Raw genomic sequence first — 13,393 nt, 5'->3', positions numbered from 1 at the left:
TCAGCTGTAACCACTGCTGCTGCTGCTGCTAAGTCACTTCAGTCGTGTCCGACTCTTTGTGACCCCATAGACGGAAGCCCACCAGGCTCCCCCTTCCCTGGGATTCTCCAGGCAAGAACACTGGAGTGGTTTGCCATTTCCTTCTCCAATGTGTGAAAGTGAAAAGTGAAAGTAAAGTCGCTCAGTGGTGTCTGACCCTTAGCGACCCCACGGACTGCAGCCCACCAGGCTCCTCCATCCATGGGATCTTCCAGGCAAGAGTACTGGAGTGCTACAGTTCACATTAAATAGGCCTCTGAACAAAAGTATTCCAGGAATTTCAGATATTAGAGAAGATAAAGTACCTATTAGCTCATTAAGTGCATCTTTAACGTAAGTATTTTTTAAAAATTTGGTTCAGTCTACATTTCAATTAAATTCCTTCTGTTTTGGTTGTCAGTTCTGTAATCCAGTAAGCAGGATGATGATAGATTTTCCTTGTTACTTAGATTTTTTTGTTAAACATTTTTCTTCTCTTGTTGACTTTATAGTATATCAGAAAGTCTCTGAAATAGACCAGGTGGTATGAACTGTGGCCTCAGATGCTGCTAAGTAGTTGTATATTTGGGAAAGGGATGATACTCTGTTGCTTTGGGCCTAATTTTCCCTGTTTTAAAAAGTACAGTTTATGTGTTAATGGCTATTCTCCATAGCCATTAGAATGTGAGCATTGTGAGGCTTTTTTTTTTTAACCTTATTTTGCCCTTTTTTTTTGCCTTATTTGTGCCTTGTTGCATCCTTTTTATGCTGTATGTAGTCTGACACATAGAGGTTATTCTGTAAATGTTGCTGTTTAGTCCCTAAATCATGTCTGACTCTTTGCAACCCCATGGACTGTAGTCCACCAGGCCCCTCTATCCATGAGATTATCCTGGCAAGAATACTGGAGTGGCTTGCCATTTCTTTCTCCAGGCAGTCTTCCCGACCCAGGAATTGAACCTGCGTCTTCCTGCATAGGCAGGCAAATTCTTTACCACTGAGCCATCGGGGAAATCTCAGTAAATATTAATCGAGTTATTTTTGTCTAAATGGTCTCCTGTTCTCTGATTCCACACCTAATTTATATCTCCCTCTACAGACTTTCATGTTTTTACTTGGATTTTATTTTCCCTGTTGTATATACATGGCTATTATTTAAAAATCTCAACCTTAATTAGTGGTGATTTAAGAACTCTTAAAGTGTAATTATAAATTGAATATAATCTTATTTTTCTCAAAGTCTATATATTTTGAAAAGAACATTTTTATGCTCTTACCTATAGTGATAGCCTTTGTTCTTTTGCATTAGTCAGTTCTCCCATTGGTTTGAATTACAGAATCACTTTTCCATATTGTAAGCTCAGTCCCCAGCAAATCTTCATTTCTTACTTACTCTTGTCATTTTCTTACTTTAAAACTGCCATTCCTTTGATGGTAATAATAGTTGTGAGAGTAATGTGCCATAAATAGTACGAAGAGCCTTTAGTATATCTTTAGTTGGTTAATATTATGGTTGACTCTATAATGTTTTAAGTCATCATGGAATAAATACCATGAATGACTAAACTAATATATGACTGTACCCTATTTTGCCTAGTCATTCTAGATAAAAAGATAAAGACAGCAGAGTCCAGCTCAAGAAAATACTGTTATCCGATAAAGTCTTATTAGTTGTTGATGCTTTACAAGTATGGTGGTTGTGTCATTTTTGCACATATGATTTCAAGATTAGGCATTTGTGTATGCTTTAACCTTCTTTGGTCTACGTGTTTCTAGGATTTAGTTAAAGTTTGTTCTGAACCTCAAGACTTATTCAAGAAGGGTTTACATATACAGGTAGAGATAAAATTAATTGTAAAAAGGGTTTACTATTATGGTCTTAATAGTATGGTATTTCAGAATGTCACTTTGTGAACTGAGCCATAATTCCTGAATTTAATTGTTCTTTTATGCTTTAAACATTGTCTGTGTTATTACAGTGTCGAAATTCTTCTCACATCATTTTCAATTATTGCTGGCCTGAGTCTGCATTCAGATGAGTAATTTAAAGTGAAAGATGTTCCTTATCCTGTGAACAATTCTTGTATTATATAGGAAAATTAATTCAGTTTTTACATGTTATCTTTTTCTGTTGTGAAAAAATTGCTGGTATCATGGACTTAGATGACCTTTCTAGGTCATTATTGCCATAATCTCATGATGATGTGCTTAAACTAGGTGAATTATAAGAAATAAAATTTGAAAATGACAGAATGTGTTCCTTTGTTTATGTTAATGCACATTGGAATATTGTTCTCAGTATCTAAGCGAGCTTCTAATCTTGGCATTTTCTCAATAAAATATTGTGCCTTCAGTGTCACATGTATGATTTGATCCTGCTCATTATCCCACTCTGCTTTAGAGCAGTCATACATTTTGCTCTAGCAGTTGTAGATCTTTTTACTTTAGGTATGTCTTTGTGTTAGGGACCTCTCTTGGTGCAGGGCACATACATCTAATTTAAACAATGTGAGGCATAAAGGGAAGTCAGTGTGAAGTTAAACTGCTTCCCTGTTGGCTCAGATGGTAAAGAGTCTGCCTTCAATGCAGAAGTCCTGGGTTCAATCCCTGGGTCAGGAAGATCCCCTGGAGAAGGGGATGGCAACCCGTTCCAGTATTCTTGCTTGGAGAATCCCATGGACAGAGGAGCCTGGTAGGCTACAGTCCATGGGATCGCAGAGAGTTGGACATGACTGAGTGACTAACATTTTCACTTTCATGCTGTTACATGACAATATAAGAAGAACAGGAATGTAGTAGGGGCTTAGGAATGACTAGAACAAGGGATGGGAATACTGTAGAATTTTCCACTCTGCCCTGAATTTCTTATTATGCCTGCCTTATTTTCCTACAAACTAGCTCCTTCTACATGGTGAGGAATATACCAGACTAACGTCTTGCAGCTGACCACAGTTATAGTGACTGTCCATCTTGCTGCCACTCTAACCTGAATATTTTGAGAAGAACAAGGCTGTTTCCTTGTGTGCCCACACTGTTGGCCAGAAGATAGGGCATTTTGAGTGGCAGGACTTCCCTGGTGGCTTGGATGGTAAAGATTTGCCTGCAATGCAGGAGACTCAGGAAGATTCCTTGGAGAAGGGAGTGGGAACCACTACATTATTCTTGCCTGGAGAATTCCATGGACAGAGGAGCCTGGCGGGCTACATACAGTCCATGGGGTCGCAAAGAGTTGGACACGACTTAGCTACTAACACTTCCACTTTTCACTTTCATCCTTTCCAGGAACATGTGGTTGGAAACAGACATTCTGGGCGGACAAAATAATAGGTGCCTTCTTTTATCTTCTTTTACGACCTTTGAATTAATCACTTTTACAGTGGGTTTTCTTAGGGAATTCCCTGGTGGTCCAGCCTTTAGGACTCCACACTTTCACTGCAGAGGGTTTGATCCCTGATCAGGGAACCAAGGTCCCACAAACTATGCAGCATGGCAAAAAATAAAGTGGTTCCCATAGTCAGTGACTCTGAAATGACATAAATACATTATTTTAGATACTGTGGAATTTTTAGTTCTGGTTGGTCTAATATAAGCTTTATGGTGGATACTTTTCAGTTAACAGGTTAAATTCATATAATTCATTTTAGTTTTATACTAATATACAGAGTGCTGCCCCATACAGAGAGGTTTGAAGAGTTACATATAGAATACTATTAGCTCTGATATAAATGGGATAGGAAAATATCATGGTTGCTGTTTTTGTCTGCAAAATAAAACAGTCCTTGAAATCTCATATATAAAATAAGGTCCGTTTATGACATATTTTGAAAGCATGAAGACTAAAGTTAGCGGTGAACAACTCCATTTTCAAGAGAGAAGAATATATAGAAACCTGAATTTACCAAATCAGTAAGTTAAAGGGTAAATTATTTGGATTACTAAGGAGATTTGGCAGCTACTTTTAAAAAGAACTTCCTGGGATTAAGAACTAATATGTTACTGAACGCTAGAAAGGACCAAGGACTGAGGGTTAAGATAAAACTGTAGTGTCGAGTGTCTCTTATAAGCCATTCAGAAAATGTTTACACAGCTTTTTCAACAAACTTTGAATATAATATGCCTACTGAAAAATGTACAAATCAGTAGTGTACAGCTTGGTGAATGTTCACATATTATGTACCTGTGCAATGTAACTAGCATGAAACAAAACATTACCAATACCAAATATTATTTTAATAGTAGAGCATTTGTGTTAAGCAAGGTATACTCTTCTGTTGACATCAGTCAGGAGAAAAAATAAATGAATTACTCTGGTTGAAAGTTTTATTTTTTTCTCTCTCACCCAACTCGTCAATGATATATTATGGGTTGGGGACGGGGGAGGGGACAGATATATGAAGTTGACAAGGAAGAGCTTTAGAATAGCTAGTAATTGGCATTCCAAGTGTCTGAAATAGAATAGCTAAACAAACTTGTGGTATATTCCTACAATAAAGGACTCTTCAGCGATAAAAAAACATAAAACTGCTGATACAAACAACATCATAGATGAATCTCAAAAACTTTATACTGAAAGAAGCCTTACACAAAAGAGTACATAGAAATTCTATTTGTATGAGGTTCTGGAACAGAAAAAATTAACCTCTGTCATGAGAAAAAATCTGAGCAGTGGTCGCCTCTGAGGAGAGAGAATGGGAACTGACCAGGAAGGAGCACTAGGGAACTTCCTGGGGTAGTGGTAAGCTGTATCTTCTGAGGGATTTAATTTCACAGGTAGATGTACTTCTCAGAACTCAAAGAATGGTAAATGTAAGATTTGCATATTTTATTTTATGTAAATTTTACTTCAAAAGAAAAAAATACCTGAATAAATACTGAGCTCTAGCTAATGATCTACATGTGGAAGGATTTAAGGAGAGGTGTACAGATGTCTGTAACTGATTTTGAAATGCATCAAAAAATGAATAGAGGGATGGATGCATAGAGCATGGATAGATTATGAGGTAAAGCAAGTAAAATACTAATGGTAAAATCTCGATGATTAGTGTATAGGCATTTACTGTCAGCTTTTCTTTCAGTGAATATTGGAAGAGAGTAAAAGCAAATGTGAATAGGCAGAAGGCAGACAGTGTGGCCCATGGACACAAACAACCTGCAGCATATTATTTTAGGCCCACAGAATGTCTGTTTTTATTTTTAATGAGCTGATCTCTAAAACTAGAATGACTTCACCTAAAAGTTATAGATTTCTGCCTGCTTATTTTTTAAAAGGACTTGGAAGGCAAAACAGTCACTCCAAAGGTAGACACAGATTTGTGTGTTTTTGTTTATGATAAAGTTGGTGTTTCAGACCAGAGAGGAAGAGATGTACTACTCGATAAAGCATATTAGACAAGTGAACTATCCTTTTGGGGAAAAATAAAGCTCAAATCCTTTCACACTCATTAAGTAAATACAAATTCTATATGGACTAAAGATTTTAAATATTAAAAAAAAGCTGTTACTAGAACCTCTAGTCCCTCAGTGAAGTGGTTTTGTCTAAGTGGTTTAAACTGGTAACTTAAAAAAGGACAAAAGCCTGTGTCCCATATCATTGATTCCAATAATTTCTGCCATATATTCATGCTTTTGGAGTCAGTAAGATCTAGGTTTAAATCTTTTTTCCTATGTCTTAATGAGGCTTTTTCCAAGATAAAAAACCATTGTGAGCCTTAGTTTCCTCAATGGTCAGTCAGTGTAGTACTAAAAAAATAAAATGACCATAGACTGTTGTTGTGAGGAACTGAGATTGTATAACATGAAACTCTTGCCCAGTGCTGGCCTAGAGTGAATGTTCAATAAATTTTTATAGAGGGATATGTGTGTGTGTATGTTAGTCACTCAATCATGTCCGACTCTATGTGACCCCATGGACTGTAGCCCGCCAAGCTCCTCTGTCCATGGAATTCTCTAGGCAAGAATACTGGAGTAGGTTGCCATTCCCTTCTCCAAGGGATCTTCCTGACCCAGGGATCGAACCCAGGTCTCTTGCATTGCAGACAGACTCTTTACCCTCTGAGCCATCAGGGAAGCCTCTTATAGAGGGATGGAGAAACTGTTCTCCAAGAGATTAGGAGAACTGACTCAGAGTAGAAGTTTACCTGGAAAGGATGAGAAAGTTCTTTGATATTTATTTTCATCAGCAAACACTTCCTGAGAGTCTGCTGCATGCCATGCAACCTATTTGGTACTAGACCATAAAAATAGAAGAAATTCCCACTTAAAAGAATCTTGAGTACGAAAGTCAAGTTTTATAGGAAAGGAATTCGAATGTTGAAAAAGTTTAGGATATTTGACAATTCCCTTAATATTGTCATCGACTCTGAGGCATTTTCTGGTGCACTGTAGTACCTTGTGTTAGTTAAAGGAAGCATAATATGGAAGCAATTTCCTACGAAAAATGAATAGTTCATTGTGGACACAACCACTCAAGATCCATTTCTTGAGATGACTATATAGAGAGAATACATTACAGAGATGAAATACTCATGAAATTGCAAAGTGGTGGGTGAAATGATGCTTATTAAGTTTTTTTATGTGCCCCTCTCACGTTTCCATTTAAATATTTTTGCTAGTTGTTAGTTATTTACTTGGGCTAAGCTTACCAAATTGTTTTTGTCTATGCCAAATAAAAGTTACAGAATTCCTAGGTCAGTTTTGCCTATAAAACAAAATATTACCCTTAATCATTTCCTAGTCATTTTCAGTAAAGACGTTGACAGAGAAATATTTTGTCTGTGTTCATTCTCAATACATGATACATTCTTTGGTAGATATTATAAATAAAGGGACTATTTTATTTTATTTTTTTTAGTTTGCTGGAAACCATGTCTCACTATACAGATGAACCCAGATTTACCATAGAGCAGATAGATCTGCTCCAGCGCCTCCGGCGTACTGGAATGACTAAACATGAAATTCTCCATGCCTTGGAAACTCTGGACCGCCTTGACCAAGAACATAGCGACAAGTTTGGAAGAAGGTCCAGCTATGGAGGAAGTTCATATGGGAATAGTACCAACAATGTTCCAGCATCTTCCTCTACAGCTACAGCTTCCACGCAGACCCAGCATTCGGGCATGTCCCCGTCACCTAGCAATAGTTACGACACCTCCCCACAGCCTTGTACTACCAATCAGAACGGGAGGGAGAATAACGAGCGATTATCCACGTCCAATGGGAAGATGTCACCAACTCGCTACCATGCCAACAGCATGGGTCAGAGGTCATACAGTTTTGAAGCCTCAGAAGAGGACCTAGATGTAGATGATAAAGTGGAGGAATTAATGAGGTTAGTTTCTTTCTTATTTAGAGTCCTCCAAATATCTATGTGCTTAGACTGATTTTGAGTAATAAAGCTGTATTTCAGCTCTTTACATATGAGAACTGTGGCTTCCCTCTTCCCCTTTGGTGATAAAGAAAAAAATTAAAAATTTTTATGTTTTTAATTCAAAAATTTTTTTCTCTACCTAAGTTCTTTCTCTTTGCTGCTTTATAAGTCTTTTCCATTCTGTTTTCTAAGCAAAGGTTAGCCTTCTCTTTATGGCTCTGATTTCTAACATCTGAATTTTATGAATTGCTAACAAATACGTTGTAAGCCTTAAATGTATTGTAAGTACTTTCTCTGAGAGGTAGGATGTTTTTGTAATAATATGTATACTCTTAATTTTTCCCTCCAACACGCTAATTGACAAACTAATTTCGAGCATCTATTATTTAAAAAGCAGTGTTCTTAAGAAAAATAGACATGGTTTCTATTCCGGAGAAATTGAAGTTCTGATTTTCACAGTAGATGCTGTGTACACACACACACACACACAGACACAAATTTAATGTCATCTATTACAAGATAAGCGTAAGCACCTTGAGTTTGAAACCCTGAAGTCCAGTTTCAACAGAGGTAATTAAAAGGCTTTACCCTGAAGCTGAGACACTTTGAGGGCAGCACTGCTGTGCTTTCCATTCTTGTGTCTCCAGGATCTAGAACTGTCCTTGGCACATGTTAAGGGCTTATTATGTCAAGTGAACAAATGAATTTGAGCTGAACTTTAAAGGATAGCTTCTGTTTTGAAATATAGAAAGTTTATTTAAAGTTAAGGGAATAGTAACAGGTAGAAAAGGAAAGACATGTTTAGTCTTCTAAGAACTGCAGATTGGCTATATATGGTGATAAGAATAGTATATTGGGAGGCCAGTACAGGTTTGGGGGAGATTTGAATTCCATGTACATGATTTTATATTTAACATGGTGGAAATTAAAGGATTTTTTTTAAGGTCTGTAGGAAAGAGATAAAAGCATTATTTTCGGTAGATTAGCACTGCTGTAGTAGGGAGGAGAGCCTGCAGATAGTTTTGTTGTGGTTTATATGAAAGAAACTGTAGCAGGAATATGTCAGAAATAAAATTTTGACCTATAATTATGAGTTGTAGTTCTTCTATAAGACTGTAGGAGTCTAAGATAGTATAATGGTGACTTAATGTTGCTATCTGAAAGGTCTGTAGTACCACAGAGGTAAAATATTCTTTTGAACAAACTGTCCTGAATTTACATTTAGGGTGGAACTGCCATATAGGGAATTCTGGGCTAAATTGACTGTTGTATCTAGATTCCAATGTAATTCCGGTAATGAATGGTTTCATAGAGCACCTACAGGACCTGTTATTTAATCTTTGTAAAACTTAATAGTATAAAACATCAGTGTGGCTTTTCATTCATTTTCCTTGTTTAAACAGCTGGCCAAAGTTTATGTTCATTTTGAATTTAACATCTACATCACTGTCAAGATTGAGAGAGAGGATCATTTGGGCAAATGGAAGTTACTTTAATAGTTAACATGTAACAAGGTTAGTTTTTCATTATCCTAAGCAGAGTGGGTATCAACAATAAAATTTGTTAGGATTCTAGCCTTTTTGTTGTTGTTGCTGTCATTAATCAGTTTTAGTGAGCTTTAAAAGCATTAGTTAATTTCCAGATGTGTTTTAGACTAATGGGAAGTTTTGGAAAAGTTTATTTTTAACAAGTCTCTGGAAGATTGTCCAGAGTCTTAAACTTGAGTATAATGATCTAAAAGCTTGACAACAGGGTTTATGGTTAAATCCAGCAAGTACACACATTCAGGTTTCATCATTAGGGGTGTGTGTGTGTGTGTGTGTGTGTGTGTGTGTGCAAGTACACACATTCAGGTTTCATCATTAGGGGTGTGTGTGTGTGTGTGTGTGTGTGTAATTATTACCAGTCTTAACTTACACATTCCCCTTGTTGTGTGTGTGTGTGTGTGTGTGATTGTTACCAGTCTTAACTTACACATTCCCCTTGTTGTGTGTGTGTGTGTGTGTGTGTAATTGTTACCAGTCTTAACTTACACATTCCCCTTGTTGTGTGTGTGTGTGTGTGTGTAATTGTTACCAGTCTTAACTTACACATTCCCCTTGTATAGGCAGGATGTTTTATGGCTTCTTTCTTAGAACTACTCCTGTGCTGCCCGCTATTCATCCAGCGGTCTCACTGATCCTTCTGGCGCTCTGTGGGCCTCTGCCGTTGCACCCTCACCCACACCTTCACTCTTCCTTTGTGCCCATCTCTCATTTTTCTCAAGTTTACAAATAATCACAGTCCTCAGGTTTGAGGGAGAAGTTTATTGCATGACTGTTTCACTTTTAATTATCAGAACCATGCTATATGTGAGGTAGAGCAGAAATATTGAGATACACAAAAATTAAATAACTCGACCCAAGAAAACTTAAGTGGCAGAGCTCAATTCTAACCCATGTCTTTATTACCAGTGTGTCTGTCACTGACTTGTATCTGTAAATACATTTTTCATGTGTGTAGATTTCAGTAAAATTTTAGGAATGATCATTACTATAACTCAAGACAAAGTGTGAAAGCCTTAATGTACTTATCCTCCACTCTCCCCCCAAGTGATATTTGTCACTTCAAGTCAGTCCCTTGGGTAGCCTAATGAATTTTTATTTGGTCTAATGTTAGAGAATGAGTTTTGAGCAGTGAATCTTTCTGAGTGCCCTGTGCCCACACTGGGCTCCACTCCCCTTTGCCCACTCCACACTCTGATGATACAGAGGGCTGTACTTCTAAATGCCTTCCTGCTTCCTTTCCTACATATGTCACATGTAATTCACCTTTCTCATGCTCATATTACCCAGCCTCCAGGGCACTCAACTCTTAAGATTTAGCTTTCAAATCTCATAATCCATTGGGTCCAGAAACTAAACTCCTAAAAATTTCAAGGTATACAAAGGAGATTTTTTTTTAAATTTGATTAATTTGAAAGAAAGTAACTGCTACTTTTTCCGTTTTTGGATTGATCAGGGTTTTGAAAAAATCAAAGGGAAACTAGAATGTGGATTCTCAGCAAATTGCTGAATATAACATTTTAGGAAGGACTTTAAAACCAAGAGCTAGGATAAAGACCGATTTTACACTTTAATATTTTTAAAATGCATCTGTTAGTATATATGTTTATATATAGGTGTATATGTATATCTGCTAATAGTGTATATCTAGTAAAGTGTATTGTCCTACTGTGTATGTATAAAATAACAATTGAAATGAGGCTTATCAGAATTAATTTGTCATATAAAAGATTTTATTCCTGACTACCCACATACTAAATTTCATGAGTGTTTAGTATTTTATCTAGGATTCTGAGACATTATTCCGAGTTGGTTGTCTCTATGCCTAATAGATTATTTACTTGTGTAGGTAGGGATTTATGTTCTATAGAACATAGTATTCAGTTACCGTGTTGTTTACACATGCAGAGTAGATTTTGTTTTAACATTATCTTGTAAGCTTCTAAATTATGCTTTATCTCCATGAGTAGAAATTGAAGGGAGCAGCTTCCTATTCGTATGTGAAAGAATTTGTGTGTAGTTATGTTTTTCCACCAGTGAAAGAGTCTGTACTAGTAGGTATTGTTCCACCTCTGAAAGTCTTGAGATAGATGACTACTTTTAAGAGGTCTTAAAGATGTGTAGTGTATATCAACTAAGAAAATTTGGAAGATCTTAATGCATACAACTTTTAAACAGTCTTTAATAGTCTTTGTTACAGAAAAGAAAGCATTACCATTTTGAGCTAGTATACATAACTCTCTTCCATTCTGTTTTGGGAATTTTAAACATAGTTAGCATTAGGAATTTAGAGCTGTTTTTAATAAATTATTTACATCAGGTTTTCTATTTTACAGCCTTTTACGTTTAACTGCAGATTTTTTTCATTTATGGAGCAAATTAAGCTCTAATATATGCAAATCCTTAAGGAATAAGATACAATCTTTGTGCTCAAGGACTTTGCTAGTAGAGATAAGAGCAGATCAGGAACTACTATAGTACAGAATTGCATATAATATATTGGTATGTATATTTGAAATGGTTAAAGTTAGCTATTAGAAGAAACAATCTTTTTTAGCTCTGAGGATCAGAGAGAACGTCTCTGATTACATGGTGATTATTATTTTAAGATGTCTTTTAAAAAGGGTGACTTCATGAAGAGGCATTACTGAGTGTATCTAAGTGATTAGATAGAAGTAGAGTGGTAGCTTATCTTGGAAGTAAACTATGGAATCAAAGAAAGATCAGCCTACACTTCACTTTAATTCCGTATGACTGGAGAAGTAGAAATCACGAGGAGAGAGAGAGAGCTTATAAAGGTGGAAAAGTGGATACATTCTCTTTAAAGATGTCGAATTTTAGACAGAGGAAGTAAAGCGTAAGAGATGAGACAAATTTGTAGTAAATGAAGGAATTTTCACACCAAGAAATCTGTGATTTCACAGGATATGATGTGGACATTAGGAGTGGCAAGTCGTTCGTTAAAGAAGGTGGAATGAATGAGGGGGAATATATGAAAGTTTAGAGAACAAATTTAACCCAGTAGGGTGGAAGTTTTTGAAATACCTAAGAGAACTGAACACAGTGAAGGTTAAATGCTGTTACTATTTTGGAAATACCTAGTAAAACCAACTAAATGACAAAACACTTGCATCTAAAATGCCTATAGAAATCTTTTCATGGTGCCTTAAAACATCCAATACAGATGTTAACTTCAGTCTTACGGACTTATAGCAGATCATTTGTTTCTTTTTTTCCTTGAGTTCTCTCTGGCCTGTTATAAAATGATAGTCATTGTTTATATAATGCTTTTACAGTTTCAAAACTTATACTGAAGAATTTTTTAATTTTATATATTATGTACACACATTTGATGGTAATATTCATTTAATTTTAATTTCAGTGCTTGGAGAAAAATCTTTAAAGCCTTGTAATGGGATAGGGGGCATATTACTGTTCTTATTTTACCAGATGATGAAACAAACTTTATTAAATGACTTGCCCAAGCACACCCTTTATCTTTTAAGTTTTGTTTTTCTTCAGTTTGAAAAAGCTTTCTGGTAAAGCAATTGAGTAAAGAGGTTTTTGTTTTTAGTTTTTTAAGCTCATTATGGATATTTAGAAACTTCCCACGTAACTAAAAATAGAATCTGAGAAGGTTAAGTGAACTTCTGCTCCTTTGCAGACTTTTTGGGGTTCCTTCTGTCTTGCTGCAGTGCTTGGTAATATCATACCGCAGGGCTGTGAATAATTCACAAACTGGATGTGCCCTATTGGAATAATTGAGTGTTATCTCCTCCTTATGACTTAGTTTCTACTCGAGGAGAAATTTATTTTAAATAAATTGATTTAAATTCCAATTTAAATCAGTAGTCAAGAAAATACCGTTTCATCATTTTCCCCACAAAAGCACATTTTTATTTAAGGTTACTAGATACCCTCTTAAATTCAGTTTTCATTTTCCTAGAAGGACATTGTGTACATTGGAATGCAGTGCTTTACTTAAAATTTTTCAGCTTAATTTTGCATCTGTATCAGAAACCAAATAATTTGATTGTTTTATTTACATAAACCAATTGAAATAGATATTGCTGAAGTTTATCTCTTGCTCTACTGACTGTTGGATATTTAAGAGCCAGATGGTAATGTATAGACAGGTATTTTGACCTTTAAATGCATTGTGCCCTTTTCTTTCAGTTACATAATTTTAAAATACGATTGCATATTTTTCGAAGAAATGTTTCCAGTATAAATAACCATTTTGGAAGGAATATGGCCAGTATCTAGATCAGTATGAGAAGCTTTAAGTACTGGATTAGGCTGCTGATTCTTTATTTTCTTCCTCTGGGAATCTTTTTGATTAGGATTTCCAACCAGTGGATGAAGAGTAGACTGTGGAGCTCCAGATTGGAAGCTGTCCCTACCATCACTTCTCTGCTCTTTTCCAGAATTCCTGAAAGGGAGCATGAAATTCACCAACAGAGCA

The 13,393-nt window shown here is 36.1% G+C and overlaps 1 protein-coding gene across 9 annotated transcripts in view; it reads left to right on the top strand.

The window, feature by feature from the left end:
* The window catches only part of HMBOX1 (homeobox containing 1), a 191,466-nt gene that overhangs the window by 74,752 nt on the left and 103,321 nt on the right, over positions 1–13,393 (top strand). For all 9 annotated transcript variants that reach the window (XM_055428071.2, XM_055428068.2, XM_055428070.2 and 6 more), the window contains exon 3: positions 6,869–7,345. In XM_055428071.2, coding sequence (XP_055284046.1) covers positions 6,869–7,345 — 477 coding nt within the window. The remainder of the gene's footprint in view (positions 1–6,868; positions 7,346–13,393) is intronic.

The sequence above is a fragment of the Moschus berezovskii genome, chromosome 7 (assembly GCF_049115385.1).
Source record: "Moschus berezovskii isolate FMDL1 chromosome 7, NW_MosBer_1.0, whole genome shotgun sequence".
Classification (NCBI taxonomy): Eukaryota; Metazoa; Chordata; class Mammalia; order Artiodactyla; family Moschidae; genus Moschus; species Moschus berezovskii.
Note: the sequence above shows the minus strand (reverse complement) of the source record. Positions and strands in the feature narration are given on the sequence as shown.